This window comes from Petromyzon marinus, chromosome 1 (assembly GCF_048934315.1).
Source record: "Petromyzon marinus isolate PM22_M1 ecotype Great Lakes invasive population chromosome 1, UKy_Petmar_22M1.pri1.0, whole genome shotgun sequence".
NCBI classification, from domain to species: Eukaryota; Metazoa; Chordata; class Hyperoartia; order Petromyzontiformes; family Petromyzontidae; genus Petromyzon; species Petromyzon marinus.
Genome location: NC_133667.1, coordinates 31,821,332 through 31,837,779, shown reverse-complemented (window position 1 = coordinate 31,837,779; position 16,448 = coordinate 31,821,332). Strand labels below are relative to the sequence as shown.

The 16,448-nt window shown below is 42.6% G+C and overlaps 1 protein-coding gene across 3 annotated transcripts in view; it reads right to left on the bottom strand.

Moving 5' to 3' along the window:
* Positions 1-16,448, bottom strand: part of SPG11 (SPG11 vesicle trafficking associated, spatacsin) — a 115,076-nt gene that overhangs the window by 68,739 nt on the left and 29,889 nt on the right. For all 3 annotated transcript variants that reach the window (XM_032949337.2, XM_032949347.2, XM_076067078.1), the window contains 5 exons: positions 15,450-15,664; positions 8,084-8,260; positions 7,454-7,525; positions 6,578-6,714; positions 146-333 (listed from right to left, as the gene is read on the bottom strand). In XM_032949337.2, the coding sequence (XP_032805228.2) occupies positions 146-333; positions 6,578-6,714; positions 7,454-7,525; positions 8,084-8,260; positions 15,450-15,664 (789 nt within the window). The remainder of the gene's footprint in view (positions 1-145; positions 334-6,577; positions 6,715-7,453; positions 7,526-8,083; positions 8,261-15,449; positions 15,665-16,448) is intronic.

Below are 16,448 nucleotides of genomic sequence, written 5' to 3'. Positions count from 1 at the left end.
TTGGAACGCTCGTGTGCACCACGGGGTGCGACGGGCGCGATAAATTGCAGCGATGTCGTGTATGGCGAGGCAACAAACGTGCGGCCACTGAGGTGTGAATGATTTCACAGGACTAAATTGAGTCAGATGCACAAAACGAGCTTACCTTTGTCCACAGCTTGATCTGTGCCCGCATGCCGGTCCAGAAGGATCCTTTGCCGAGTAACATCATCCCATCGATATGCCCAGTCCAGCATAATGCTGACCTCGCCCGTAGTCGCCTGACCAGAGGTTGTGACTCTCTCGAGCAGGGCATCTCTGCTGCCCTCAGCCACTGCGAGACCCCAGATATTTCTATTCACATCAAAATCACAGCACAATTGGAAAATTATTAAAAATAGCTACTCTCAATCATTCATACGATGCTTCAAATATTGGCAAGAATTTGAAGATAAGGTTACAATGTTTCATATACACTGAGGTATTTTTGTCAATCAACTGCTGGATGAGGGCCTCCTGGAGTCATATGGAACGTGGGGGTACCATGACTAAACTTCACCATGCTGGTCAATGTGGGTTGCTGATGGCGGGGAGCACAGATGTGGGAGCATAGAGGTATAGTACAACAATGGATATTGCTTCACAGCTCTTGGCTCTGCGCCACATAGCCTGGCAGTCTTATGACAACCGGTCTATGCTTGGCGGTCACTCCAAGGTAAGCCCCTGCATAACTTCGAACCTCTGATTAGACCAGGCACATTGTCCATGATTGGTGAAGGAGGGCCCATGAAGACAATCGCAATGTCATTAGTTTTCTGTAGCTTTTAAATAATACAAAAAGGGGCATACAAATCTTGACTTAAAGCTTCTATGACTGCAGGAATTCATATTCTTTGGGTCGTTCGGTAAAGTCACGTAGATAGGTTCAAAGATGACGATGGTTTGTGTTGCCATCGAAACGTCGTAGTTTTTTGTTATTTTCTTTGAACCATCTACGTGACTTTACCGAAAGACCCAAAGAATAAGGGGCATACAAACTTCTTCAATTTAAACTAAAGGGAAGGACAGAGTTCTAAAAACTTAAGTGCTACCTGTCAATATAATCTGTGGATAGCAGTTAGAAGTTAACAAGCAGTATTAGATACCAGGGTTTCATACAATAAATAAGCAGTGGCTCTCATCTCAAAAACATAGCCCAAGGTATTTCAAATTGACTCGCACAAGGGTATCAATTTATGTCGTAATGATGCCGTTCAATCATGAAAGAAAGTTCAGTGTGCGAATGCAGCAGATGGCTGAAAGTATAATTCTGATCTAAATGAAAAGAGAATTCACCGGAATACATTTCATTTGACATGAGTGTTGTGGATAAGTGCCTTTTGGCCAGTTAGTGTATGGGTCCAAGTCGATGCATCTTGAGGTTTATTAAAAAAATTCCATCCCACACAAATAAGATTTGTTGAGTGTGGTCGAGCAGATCTGCAAACCGGTAACTTTGATGGATCAGATCTGGGTCACAGATATGGACCCTGTGTAGTGAACAAGGTCGTTTATTGAGGGGCAGCAGAAAAAGTTAAGTTCTGATGGACTATGTTTTTAGAAACAGAGTATCCCCCCCCCCCTGAATGTGGGGGTTTTCTCTTGGCAATGTGGTTTCCACCCATGCACTAAACAACTCTAAAAATAACTGTCAAACATGACAGTAAGGAGCATCCTCCATATAGAGATTCGAAAGATTGAAGCTGTCGTGGGTAAATAAGGAGCATAGGCAGCACCACTCACTCTGTGTTACATGCTGAATGCAGTGAAGTCCATAACCTTGGATGAGAATAAACTATACAATTCACGATGCATACTCTTTGGTTCTTTTGGTAAAGTCACGTAGGTAAAAAATCAATAAAGTTAAGTTAAAATAAAACAACAATTGAAAACTAAATCAAATCACGACGTTTTGGAGGCAACACAAGCTTCTGTCATCAGGTGTAACTGTCACAGCAAAATTACTGTTATGTATGTGAGTATGTGAAGCTTGTGTTGCCTCCGAAACGTCGTGATTTGATTTAGTTGTTTTCAATTGTTTTATTTTAACTTAACTTTATTCTATTTTTATTATTACCTACGTGACTTTACCGAAAGAACCAAAGAGTATGGATCATTGCAGTCACGAAAACTTCAAATATAGAATTCACGATGCATCAATTAATCAATTAAAAAACACTAATATACTCCAAAATACACGTCCAGAAGCATTGCACGTGTGAAAATGCATTAATGTTAATCAAAGGAAATTTTACTCCGATGTTAAATTCAAGTGTGTCTGTTATTAAGGATGGGTTGTTTTAACGTAATAAATTCGCCATTCTGCCCAGTGTGGCTTTGGTGAATGGCACACATTCTGTCTCGCCTCTCACAGAGTACCCGACTGCTATGTGGAATGCCCCTCTGTTGCAGAGCGAGCCACCTCGGATCTCATTACGGTCAGGTCAATAAAGCGAACGCAACGAACAACAGAAATGAGGAAGTAAAACGCGACATAAAATAAACGATTACCGAATCAAATCATGACCCCCAAATTGTAACAATTAAATCAACTCACTGGAGAGAGGGGGGTCACAAGTCTCATACAAATTAATTGATCCCACCCGAGTCTCTGTAATATTGCCACAGCAGTATCACACTTCCACTGGAGGTCATGCACCCACAAAACAACAGGGCCTCTTCATACAAAAAGCCACATACATTTAAAAGCGAGACTGAGTGCAAATGCTTCATTAATATGTCATCATCATCCTTGAAGCTCTGTCGTACCGACAGGTCTGTTCCTTTCACCTGATGACGGCCGCTTGCGTTGTGGCCGAAACGTCGTGAGAATTTTGTGTTATTTTATTATTGTATTCTCAATCTACGTGACTTTATCGAAAGAACCAAAGAAGATGCATCCTGATCATGTAGAGTATGTGACATATTCACCGGAGACATTACATAGCCCTGAGCTGATCACCCACAAGCTCGGCATTTCACAAAAGAATTTAAATCACCAAGCGTTCTGATGTATTCATTAATATACAAGTATTCTAGCCTCAAGGTGTTCACCAGCAGAGTCATGACCAGCAAATCTCTTAATTGAAAGTATAAACAATTCCTGCGGAGGGAGCTGGTAGGTACGTTGGGTTGCTCGGTCAATGGCGGCGTGGTGTATTTCGCAAATATGCCCGACTGTGAGGACGGGCACAAGCCGGCGTGAGTAGGTTAAACGTTGAGCTTTATAAGGGCACCACGGGGTGACCAGCCCCTCCCCACCCAGCCCCACCCCTCCCACCCCCCACCCTCCCCACCCCCCACCCAGCCCCACCCTCCCCACCCAGCCCCTCCCCACCCTTCCCACCCAGCCCCTCCCCAGCCTCTCCCCACCCTCCCCTCCCCTCTCCACCCAACTCCTACCCCTCCCATTTTATCCGGGTGTCCGGATACACGTGGACAGACATCCACAGACATACACAATTAATCCCCTGCCTCCTGTGAATTAATCCCGGTTGGGCTTCCAGTCCACTACGTTTCTTACCAGTAATAATGAATTGTTAAAGCAACCTGGACTTTCATGTAGCCCTTAAAACATTGTCTCTTGGTTTAAAAGGAAAGAATTACTATTCTTGGTTCTTTCGGTAAAGTCACGTAGAAGGGAAACAATAAAATAATAAAAATATAAAACAATACAATTATCACGACGTTTCGATTGCAACACGAGCAATCATCATCAGGTGTGAAAACCACAACAAGAAAATTCAAATTTTCCACAAGAAGAAAATTCTAATTGTTTCCCTTCTATGTGACTTTACCGAAAGAACCAAGAATGTGAATCCCTGCAGTCACGAAAGCTTTAAATCAAAATTAAAGAATTACTGTGATGGGAAGGAATTCCGAATAAGATGTACAGGATCTGCAGGGCAAATGAAAATGAACTGCTCCACATTGAAATACCCTCCCATCATCTCTTCTCACGAGTTCTTACAACCTTGCTCAATGTAAGTAAAACACATTAACTGGTATCTATGACACCTTCAACGGTGTGCTTTGTTGTTGTTCGCTTAGCGCTTTGGGCCTGTGCTCTGCAATTGATATTTTAAAAAAAACACAATTAAAGCATACATATCTAAACACTTCAAGGACATGCTGACAAAGATCTATTTGGTGAAAAAGTTTGATATTTCCCCCATTAAGCACAACTATTCCTTTTGTCGTTGAAACTTTATTTATTAACATAAATTATTCACCATGCATGGGTTTCGTCACGAACCATCAGCATTTTTAAACACTAAACAAAAGCCGAGTTGGCGTGTACAGCATTATATCTTTTTTTCAAGCGGCATGTAATTCACTACATGCATACACATGTATTTATAGCCACGAAAGACAAAGATCTCCTGCATAGCCTTCAACAATGTTGGGACAAGTGCTATTCCACGAGCACCTATGAAGGCCTGCATGGCACCACGAGGGAGTGGGTGGCCAGCACCACGCCCGGCCACCTGTCTCCCCAGTGACGATGGTTATCACATATATCGCTCCAGATAGTTATTTAAGGCTGAATCGATCTAGGAGAGTCCCAGGACCGGTTCGGATATTCGTCACGAATACTGGTCGTGAGCGGGAATCTAAATTTAGAGCCACAGACAATCACACACATGCGCAACCCACCGCACGCTTTCCACGTTGTGGTCAGTTTATAACGTGGTATTTTCAGCCACTATTTGGATAGTATACACGCAAATGTTCTAAAGACTTTTCACAATAATTTTCAGATTCTTGGTCTAAAAAGACACCTTTGTACTGTTTACCGTTCATGATGTTGATTTTAAAAATGTCTCATGTGTAGCAAGCACTCTTGAACCATCTGCTGTTGTCACATGTGCGGTAATGACGCTCAATGCCGTGTCTGAATTTGTTGCTGTCTGAATTTGTTGCGCTTGAACCGTCACCGTTGTTTCTATTTTAACCAGGCCACTCTAGCTTTTCTCTTTAATGTGGACGTGAAATTTTTTTAAAATCTTTTTTTGTTGCTCAAAGTGCAAACATTGGATAGTTTAAAGTGATGTGATTCTAGAGAACAGCCTTAGCATTAACTTAACACCAATATTGTATGGGTTGGGCTTGTGTTTGGAGAAAATAAGTATGGAGATGATTATGTATACAAGCATCTCTGAAGAATGATTTAGCAAACAAAATTTGCAATGTTAAACTGTGCCAATATCTACTATTGAATGTCATGATACATTACATCTATAATAACAACAAATGTATTTTGAAGCTACTAATATATCATTAGACCTCCTTTGCCAGTACCAAAATGTAATAATAGGGTTTTTCCCTGTTTTCTGGCAACAAAACTGAAACCTTTTTACAAGGATTCATGTCTGCATTAACCACGATACCTGCAGTCAAAATGCAAACAAAAAACATACTATGATAATATATGTATTGTCCTTGAAACTGATTGGTGTGGACCAACTGATTGGTGTGGACCAATCAGTTTCAAGGACAATACATATATTATCATAGTATGTTTTTGTTTGCTTTTTGACTGCAGGTATTGTGGTTAATGCAAACATGAATCCTTGTAAAAAGGTTTCAGTTTTGTTGCCAAAAAAAGGGGAAAAACCCTATTATTACTGCTAATATATGTTTTAAATACAGCACAAATAACAATGCCTAAAGTTAAATGTTGACAATGACAAAAAATCCCCACGTAACCCAATTTTGTATTCAGCTGACATTTAAAAATAATCGGAATGTATTCTATTACATTTAAAATGAAAATAAAACGTAAACTCGGTTAAATATTTAAAACCTTTTTATGCTCAAATTCACCTCAAAATACATAGGTGAAATCCAGCAGAATCACAAGAACACTATACCCTCTCTGAGAAAGGGGTAATTCAGTGACATTAAGTCCCCACTGCTTCTTTGTGAGCTGTGACCTCGTGGGCTTCACAGCCCAGCCCACTCTATTTGAACTCTCTCCGCTGAGGTCCCTGGCCATTATGCTTTTAACTTTTTTTTCCTTCTCTCTCTCCCCCTGTGCTTCCTCTTTTTTTTCTCTCTTCGGTCCTGGCTCTCAAAATGTTACATGCTTCAATTTCTCAGAATGTAATTAGGCTTCATTTGGTGTCATTTCAGGCATCACATCAACGGGATGTCTTTTTTTCCGCGACCTATTTTTTTGACGTGCGTTTATAAATTAAAATAATTAAACGGGTGGCATTTTCTCATTTTCACAGCAAACTACCGCTACAGTAATACTTCAGATAAAAAGTGATGACGTTAACAAAATAATCATTGTTTCCAATCAAATATTTCTTCACCTAGTTTGCTTGTTAATCATCACCGTTATTTGTTTAGTCTTCTCTGTATCGAATTCTCCAAATCTTTTCTTGCCGGAGCGTGCAGCCGAGAGGCCAGGGTGGATGTGTTGGCGAAACGGTGTGAGGGGGGGGATGGAGGGTGGTGGGGCTCACATTTTAAACTAGCGTATTGATGTTTTCTTAGCCGACAGATCCCAGGAATGTTTTTAAAGTAATTCGGTTTTTGTGCAGGGACTCACGTTGAGCTCCTCGCCGTCCCCTTGCCAATGTCATCATCCTCCGTGCGGGGAGCGTAGAGCGACTCCACACGACGTACAAATTCGGCGGTCGTTATTTCGCTCTGGGTCAGCGAATCTGCCTCAATCAACTTCTCAACCTTTGCAAACGACAAAGACAAAGATCCCCCGTATAGTTTATATATATGGTCGGGGGCAAGTGCTGTTAAGCGAGAGCACCTATGAAGGCCGGCATGAAAAACGAGGGAGTGACCAACACCACGCCCGGCCACCTATGTCTCCCCAGTGATGACATTTACATACCACACACTAGGTACTCATTTGCGGCCGAGTTGACCTGGGAGAGGCCCATGACCGGTGCAGATAATCGCCACTGGTGTTAGCTGCGAGCGGGAATCGAACTCGGGTTGCCAGCTTCGTAGCGCAGCACGTCACAACTACCACTCCCCTGACAAATTCAGCGACGTACAAATTCAATGGTAGTTATTTCACTCCGAGAGAACCCGCCTCAATTAACTTTTCAACCTTTCCAAGCGACACACACACATGGTTAGAATGCTAAAACAGAAATGATGAAACGATTAAATACTGATCACAAGTTATGTTAAATACACAACTGCACAAATGCAGAGGCCTGGAGCAGCAGTTGACAATTTGCGGGCGATGCGTGTGTCGACCCCTCTGTCTATAGAATGATTAGCAGCACTCTGTTTGACAAACCAAAGTGCACAAATGAAGGACAGGCGACCTTGATGAACGGGCGGCAGCTAATGGAGGACATGCTCGTCATGCGCCGCATGCTGGGAGGGCTCCCCGCGGAATTTACCGTACCCTCGATTGCACGGGATGATTGGAGCATCTTACGCCAAAAAAACTCACCAGGAAGTCCCGCAGGTTTCTCTCCAGTGTGTAACAACAAATGTTGCACAACTGCTCAGTTGTATCGAATCCCTGCAAATGAGATACAAACAACAGTCATGTACAATGCACATCTCTGCAAGGTATTGTTACATATACAGCCCTCGTGTCGATCCACTGCTGGTTGACGGTCGCCGCATGACGTGCAGGTCGTAAGGGTTGCTTGACCATACTTAACTATGCTGGGCTATGCGAGTTGGGGAAGGCGAGGAGGAGAGACATGGGAACGTAAATGGCACAACTGTGATATAAATTGGGGGAAAATAAAAAAATACATTTGAATTACAATTGCAAAATCTATCATAATCGTCACTCAATACCAAGCCTCCCATGCAGTAACACCTCAAGGTGACCTGCAGCAGGGGAGTTCTAGTGGCAGCTGTCCCTGTTAGGTACGAGGTGAAAGCAGCACTAGCCAGAGAGTGGACATCAGCCTGCCAGTAGAGGACAATGTTGCAATGTGGCTTCCCTAATTCAGTGAGCTGCAGGTACTTAATTAAATTTGGACAATGGATCCAGCATACACAAGGGACAACTCCTTTTCGAACGCTGTCATCCTGAGATGTTTAACGTCGACCACGCAGCAGGTACCATGTTGAAGATGAGCTTCGTGGCCATGCCGAGGTCACCACCCTGCAGGGCGCAGTGGGCCAGGTGGAGCCCCCTGTTCGTGAAGGGGCCGAGCCTCCAGGCCCCGTGGCCCCTCATGCGTAGCCACGCCTGAGCCACAGGGATCTGGTTTGTGAGCACAGCATCCCGGATCACTTCCTGCAATGGATGGTCGGAGTGGAAAGGGGATTTACAAAAGGTAAAGGTGCAGCCTTGGCAATTGCTCAAATCTACTCCACAGCTTGTGTAAGGGCCTCCCCCCTTCCAGAGGGTATTTTTGGATGATGCTTCAATGATCGCTAGGACATGTATGTATGTACATACTTTGAACTTCTTTGGCACTGTATGTAGCCAACCGTGCTAATCGAACGTCTCAGAAAACGTGGGAGTACTCACACTTTAGCCCATCACATGCAAACCTGCTGAGTAAAAGATGCAAGCGGTGGGGGGGGGGGGGGGCATTTATGAACCATTGAAGATTTGAAATGTCTTATTAACTAACACAGAATGTATAATACTGTACAGACTTGTGCATAGCAAAAACAAGTACAAGATGATAAGGAGCTGCGTTGGAAGGGCTGCCAACAAGCACAAAACTTAATCTTTTTCCATTGACACTGCCTTATAAACAGAACGAAATAATAATGCATAGGCTGACCACATAATCAATCTGGATTTGTAAAGTAATTAAATTATACTCAGTCTTAAAGCTCTGAGGTCATGTATTTGAAGGCAGTAAATGAAGAGGAAGAAGCAGGGTTTTTTATTTTTATATGAAGGCAATGTTAAGGCAGATGAACAGGAAAGGTATAAAAATAAATCCGGATAGCAAGAACACAAAACAAACGCTCCCACAGAAAAGTGATACGTTGCAATAAAAAAAGGTCCTGAAAAGTGCACAAATACTGTTTGTATTTTCAAGGAAGTTCTAGAAAAATGTGATAACCTACAAAAAGTTAATTCTCCAAAAGTTGAGTTTTATTGAGGGCAGGCAGATTAGGTTGGAGTGAGTGAATCACAAAGTTCACAGTGCAGCCATACGCGAGGCGAGTCGTCATGATATCAGCCATGTTTAATCCATTGCTGAATGAAGGCCTCTCTCCAAGCCACTACCACCTCACGCTATCCTGCGAAGTAATAATCCAAATAGCAAATGCATATGAAGCGATGTCGTCATATTCTTGGTAAAACATCCCCTCAAGACGCATTCCATTCCTTGGCTGCCACTCCGTTTTTATTCTGGACCATCAGTCATCGTCCCTTCTAACAGATATGTCCTGCCCAGACGATGGTTGATGCTTTATAGTGGCAATGGGGGGGGGGGGGGAGGGCAGCTGTACAATAGAAATTCGGCATTTCATTGAAAAAACATAGTTTTTAAAAAAAAATATTGACATGAGTTATAGTTTTTCCAGGACAACTCTTTTACGCGTCGTGATTTTCTAAGAAAAATATTTTACACAGGACAACAAGCGATATAATTGAGCGTTTATGGACTACCACTTGCGAAAACGAAAGCATGCAGGTTCAATACGATACAGCCTTAAGTGCGAAAGGAACAACCTGACCAACAGGACTTCAGGCACATTAAAGTGATATCAATTTAAAAGGGTAATCAGCCAAATCCAGCCCATTTTTTATTCATCAAATACAAGGGATACTTCTAACCCCTTTGACATATACAGGCAATATTAAAACAAAGGGCGGAGGAGGCATGATATGAAGCGATTCACATTAAGTCAGTGCACAGAGACCTCAAACACACAAATAAGTGTAAAACAAGGGTTATTTTTGTGTCGACATCTTGAAATTTTACGACAGTTCCCAATATCAAACGAGACCGTATAATACAATGAAATGTCAACAGGTAGTGAGTATTGTACAGGACACTGCATTTTACTGCAGAGCTCCAATCTGAAACACAGAGGAGCGTACTCTTGCATAAAAATAGCATGACATGACCCATCAACAATGGAAAGAATAATGCGGCAATCGTTTCAGCCTGTCATAAATTTTAAGTGGTACAAACAACAACTATTTGCATATATTAAACTCCTGACAAAGACCGAACAAATTATTGCCGTGTTTAATTGAAACAGCTAAGAATATAGGGTCACACCTGTCAAAATTTTCAAACGAGGCACTCGATTTCGGGGTGTTCATTTCCCGATGCTTTACTCCCTTACCAAAATATCAACGTGGGAAAGCAACCATGGCAGCAATTAACTCACTACATATTTTTTGGTATCCCTTCCCGCACATCTGGAAAACAATAGTGCGAGCAGCAAGTCCTTGCACAACATGAAATGTGCTCGCTTTTCGTCTCCTCTTGTTCAACCGTGCGCACTCTCGCCCAATGTAGATATAGAAACTTGAACAATAATGAAAAATACACCCGGAACTAACCAGAACAAGCAGGTGGTGAGAGAAAGAGCTATACTGCCTGTCAAACAAACTTCAAAATTAGCTAGTGTGGATGGGGTAAAATGAGACAAAGCCTCAGGGAAAAGGGGCACGCTACAGTCTGCATGGACCACGGGTTGCGGAGGAGAACACTAGCTGCCGTTTTGAGTTTGGGGCACGGGGCATATCGTTTTTTCGACGATTACGTGCGTGTGCATTTTAAGTGCCGGCCGTGAAAATCTTACGTTTTGAACGGCTGTAATTTTTTGAGAGTCTATTGCAGGAAATTTATAGGGAAGTTATGAAGATCACGGAAGTAAAAAAAAGATGTCAGTCAAATCTTGTTTGACATCTGTGAGACTGAAATGGAAGACCGGTCTACATACACCGCATTAATCTCGCATAAAATCCCTTTTCCAGTGCTGTAAATCTACGTGCTGATGCGCTTCCATCCAATTCCAAAACATACAAGCCAAGATGCACTGAGAATGGATATGGGTTATGCAACTATTTACATGTGAATCAAGCATTGTAATAAACTTTTATTCTACAACAGCCAAAACATTTAGAATGCAATATTTAAAAAAAACGGTCACACAGGTATAAACGCTAGGCTTATTCCTAAGCCATACCTCAAAGCAATACTTGTCATAGACCCCTCTATATTCCACCAAAACAGCCCTTCTCAATGTCGAGAACCATCTTGCAAACTCCTTCAATGCCAGTCTTTCTTCAATTCTCATTCTTCTTGACACTTCCTTAAACCTTGACACCGTTGATCACCCCCACTCTTGTTTCCACTCTCTCCGACCTCGGCATCTCCGGCACTCGCACTCTAAGATGTTTTTTCTTGTTCGTGTTTTTGCTTTTGTTTTGTTGTGGTTGCACCCGATTCAAGAAGCCGGATGGCTCACAGGGCTATACCAAAATAAAGAAACTGAAACTAAACTGAAACTCTTTTGGCTCAAGCCTTACCTTTCTTCTCGCACATCGTCAATCTCCTTCAATCCTCAACCCTCTTCCCCACCCCCCTCTCAATGTTGGTGTTCTGCAGGATTCAGGTCTGGGTCCCTCACTCTATATTTTTCACCCCTTGAATCTGTCATCTCCTCTTTATACTTTCCTCACCATTCCTTTGCCAACGTGACCCACATCTTCATCTCCTTGCTATCTTTCGCCCCCCTCACATTTCCTCTCAAATCTCCTCCAGCCGAGCTACCATACAATTCTGGATGACGCTTGCCGCACCTCTGATTATATCATCGCACGGGTGGCTACGTATGGTGCGAAAGAAGTTCAACATACATGTGTACAGGCTTTATTTTCTCTCTCTCTCTCAATCTTTCCAAAACATCATTTCATTTTCTTTCCGGTCTCCCACTCTCCCATTCCCACCATCTGCTTCTCTCCTTTCTCTCTCGCTCCTGCTTCCCTCTGCCCTCAACCTTTGATTCTTCGCTCACTTTTCTCTCCACATATCGTAGCTACGACTCGCATCTACAGGAAAATCCGCACTCTCATTTCACTTTCTGCCAACCAAACTCCTGGTGCATGCTCTGGTCTGAACCCATCTGGAGAACTTCTGCAATTCTCTTCTTGGTCTCCGTACCGAAGCTCTTGCGATCTCCTCCAACAAATGGAAAATTGCTTCCGTGCGGATTATTTTCAATCTCCCATTTGATCCTCACGATTCACCTCTCCTCCTTTAACTTCCCTGGCTTCATGTTGGCTACACCCGCTGTCTTTTCAAATACCTTACACTCATCTTTAAATCTCTCCATGGCCTTTACCCACCTAATCTTGCCTCTCTCATCTCCTTTTGTCCCCTCTCGTCCTCTGCATTTCCAATCTTCCCTCTTGTCCCTCCTCCATACCAAATCTCGTTTTCGATCTTTCTCTCTCATTGCACCCCTCCCCACTGGACTAAACTTCTCCTGTACATTAAGCAGTCCCCATCTTAACCTCCTTCCGTTCCTCCCTCAAAGCTCACCTCTTCTCCATTGCCCCTCTCTTCCTCTTTCCTCTCCTCGCCCTGCTCTTTTGTGATCCCTATGTGTCCTCTGTTGCGGTCACTCACTCCCCTGCCATCTGAGTAACTCAATTGTGTTACTGCTTTTAAAATTAGGTTAAGTGGCTTGAGCTAAGGCACTCGGAATATAAAATAAGATAAGAATCCATAAATGGCTCACACTATCCTTGTAATGTGCCAATGTCGAAACCTATTGACCACCCCTTGATTTGAAGCTTTTGTGACTGCAAGGATTCATACTCTTTGGTTTTTTCGGTAAATACTCTTTGGTTCTATTTGGTAAAGTCACGTAGAGTAACGTAGGTAAAACTATAAAATAAAGGAATAAATGAAAAAAACGACTAAATTAATTCACGACGTTTCGGGCGCAACACAAGTGTCCTTCTTCAGGTTGGGACAAAGTAGCGAAAGCACAAACGCTTAAGTGTGTCTCAGAGATGGCTGTGACGAGGGATTATATAGTCGCGGGGCATGGAGGGAGAGGGGCCCATGGCGAGTGTGGGGGCGGGGTGTGGGCTGGTAGGCAACGATGGGCTAATTTTGTTGTTTTTTCATTTATTATTTTATTCTATAGTTTTACCTACGTGACTTTACCGAAAAAACCGAAGAGTATGACCACCCCTTGTTGATGAAGTACATTTCCCCCTATAAGGTCTACACATTAGCTTCACTGTATTAAGCCCCATCATGAACAATCGAGCAACCCACACGACTTCCGAGGATCCCCGACAAAGGAACAGAAATTGAATGCAGCAGCCAGAAGGCAGCAGCCACAATCGGTACTTTCTTTCCATCGCTATCTTCCCAGCAGCCATATCGTCATATCTTTTTTTACAGGCATTCGTGGTGGCAAGATGCTGCAGCAGCAATATTTAGTTACAATTATGAATGCGTGATCAGTTCCGCTGTACACTGTATGACACTGACTAGTCACTTAAATAAGGGATTCCGATATACGAGACAGGTTTTTGCTCCCCTGTGATGGACTGCGGGTGAAGCAGACTAACTCACAAATCGCAGACAAAGTACCCCTACCCTCCAGCAACCCATGGCAATATCTTCTCATTTGTTGTTTTGCAATGCTACATTGTATTTTGCCGTTGGAATAATCAACACGTATCCACAGGCACAGAAGTGGCAAGGTACTGTACACTTTGAACATGTGCTTTCACGATTGCAGACTGGACATGAAAGATGCAATTTTAATCAACATTAAAAGGTTCGGGGGAAAAACACTTGCACCATCTAAATGGCCTGATCACAAGCAGTTAACAATCTTAAGCAAAAGCTGTTTTTAAAGTATCCAAGTGTTTTCAGACTAATAAGTCATTAACATAAGCCCCAGGAAGATGCAATATCTTACATCATTAATTGCAGGTTAATTCACCGAAAAGGATAATTTATTTTGATGTTACTAACAGTAAACGTATATCGTGAAGTTTCAGAGGTCTCGTCTATTAATATAAGGAGTCATCCGTCTTCCTCTATCACTCGTGGTGGCAAGATGCTGCAGCAGAAATATTTGCAGTTACAATTATGAATGCGTGATCAGTTCCGCTGTACACTGCATGACACTGACTAGTCACTTCAATAAGGGATTCCGATATACGAGACAGGTTTTTGCTCCCCTGTGATGGACTGCGGGTGAAGCAGACTAACTCACAAATCGCAAAGTACCCCTACCCTCCAGCAACCCATGGCAATATCTTCTCATTTGTTGTTTTGCAATGCTACATTGTATTTTGCCGTTGGAATAACCAACACGTATCCACAGGCACAGAAGTTGCAAGGTACTGTACACTTTGAACATGTGCTTTCACGATTGCAGACTGGACATGAAAGATGCAATTTTAATCAACATTAAATGGTTCGGGGGAAAAAAACACTTGCACCATCTAAATGGCCTGATCACAAGCAGTTAACAATCTTAAGCAAAAGCTGTTTTTAAAGTATCCAAGTGTTTTCAGACTAATACGTCTATAACATAAGCCCCAGGAAGATGCAATATCTTACATCATTAATTGCAGGTTAATTAACCGAAAAGGATCATTTATTTTGATGTTACTAACAGTAAACGAATATCGTGAAGTTTCAGAGGTCTCCTCTATGAATATAAGGCATCATCCCTCTTCCTCTATCAAAACACAGTGTTGTACCAATAGTCAACAAAACCCCACTGACCCTTTCCAGACAAATCACCCTATCAATCATAATCTTCTTTTGAAGCCGAGTCAGCGAACCATCAAGATCTTTGTTTTCCCATCAGTGACAGAATGCACTCCCAGTTTCCTTTTACATGACCCGTTATGTTATTTGCAACCAGGTAAGAGCTCATGGTGACAATTAGGAGAGTTCATCACCTAGCAATGGATAGATTATGGCTGTTGAGGACAATGATAATGAAAATCTCATTAAGATTATGAGTCTCTTTTTAATGCTGTTTACTTTACTTTCTGACCATTATGCACCACGTGACTCTGCTGCAACAAGCAATGCGACGTCTAATACGTTAATAATTGGCAAAATGTCTATAAGCGTGGGGAACCTTTAGCCTGTAGGCCAAATATGACCCACGACTTAATTTAATAATGAAATTGGCCACTAATTATATCTATCCATCATGGTAAGTATCTTAGCTATAATGATCATATATTAGAGGGCAATAAGACTGCATTTTTTTTCATTTCAGTATTCTGTCACGTCTCTCACTGCAGGAGCCTCTTGCGAAGACAATAATGACCTAGGAATGTGTGTGTGTCTTAATGTATGGCCTACAAAAAAGGTATTTTTTTAAAAGCCCGAAGTAAGCAAATGTTTCCTCACCCCCTGGTCTACTTCAAGAAATTAAACTCGCAAGAGAACAACAGTCAAGCGGCACGGCACAAGGGCACGAAGCAGCAAGGCAGTGACACTCACATCAGTGGGGAGCTCATCCCAGTGTTCAGTGCCGGGCAGGTCCAAGATTTCCTCGTTCGACTCTCCGCTACCCGCGTGGCCGCCACCACCACCTCCGTGTTCCTCCTCCTCCTCCTCCTCGTCCTGCCGCCACGGGTAGCGCCGCATGTACTGCCGCAGCTCAATAAGGAATCCCATCAGGAGCTGTGCACACTTCTCCTGGTGCTGGTCGAGGCCTCGAGAGACAAAAAAAGGAGCCGTGGTGTCAATTTTGGGGAGATTACTATGTTGACAATACGTGCGCCCAATAAAGCGTGTAGGAATTGTTTGTTTTATATGCGTCCACCATGTTTATAATGGGGTCACGTGACCCTCTGCACCTGCTAGAGGCATATACATTCACTACAAGATAAGAAATCTGTTCATGAATCGAATCACAACACTCAAACGAACGTACAGGGGCTTACTATTTACTTGTTTATTTTTTAGTAAAACGTTTAAAAAGTGTGTATGCGATCATAAACCAAATGAAACCATTTCTTTTCACTATGAAACCAATTTTCGATAAAGACATGTTTGAATATCAACACAGGACGTTCACAAACCCACTTGCTGTTCTATAGCCATTTAGGGCATTTCACACAAACCTATGAAATCCACCAACCACAGCCCTTGCTTCCAGAGCGCTGTATTGCAAATATACAAGTACAACCCACCACACGCACGCACACGACTAGGCTCAGCTCAGTTTACACAAATTCACTGTAGAAAGTGTCATCAAATGCCCACTGTGGCTAGAGATGCACAACTTCTTCGAACAATTTCCTTGCATTAAGTGGTCTTCTTCGTTCATATAGCTGATGGAGATGCAAATAACCACTGTGATGTCTCCTTTGTATTTGTGGATCAGGCATTGTGTCGTGATATATTGTATGGGCGGTTCTGGATGACCACAGTTGCACACTGGAGAGTTTTTAATTTTCCAATTATGCATGTATGTTGAACTTCTTTCGCACCGTG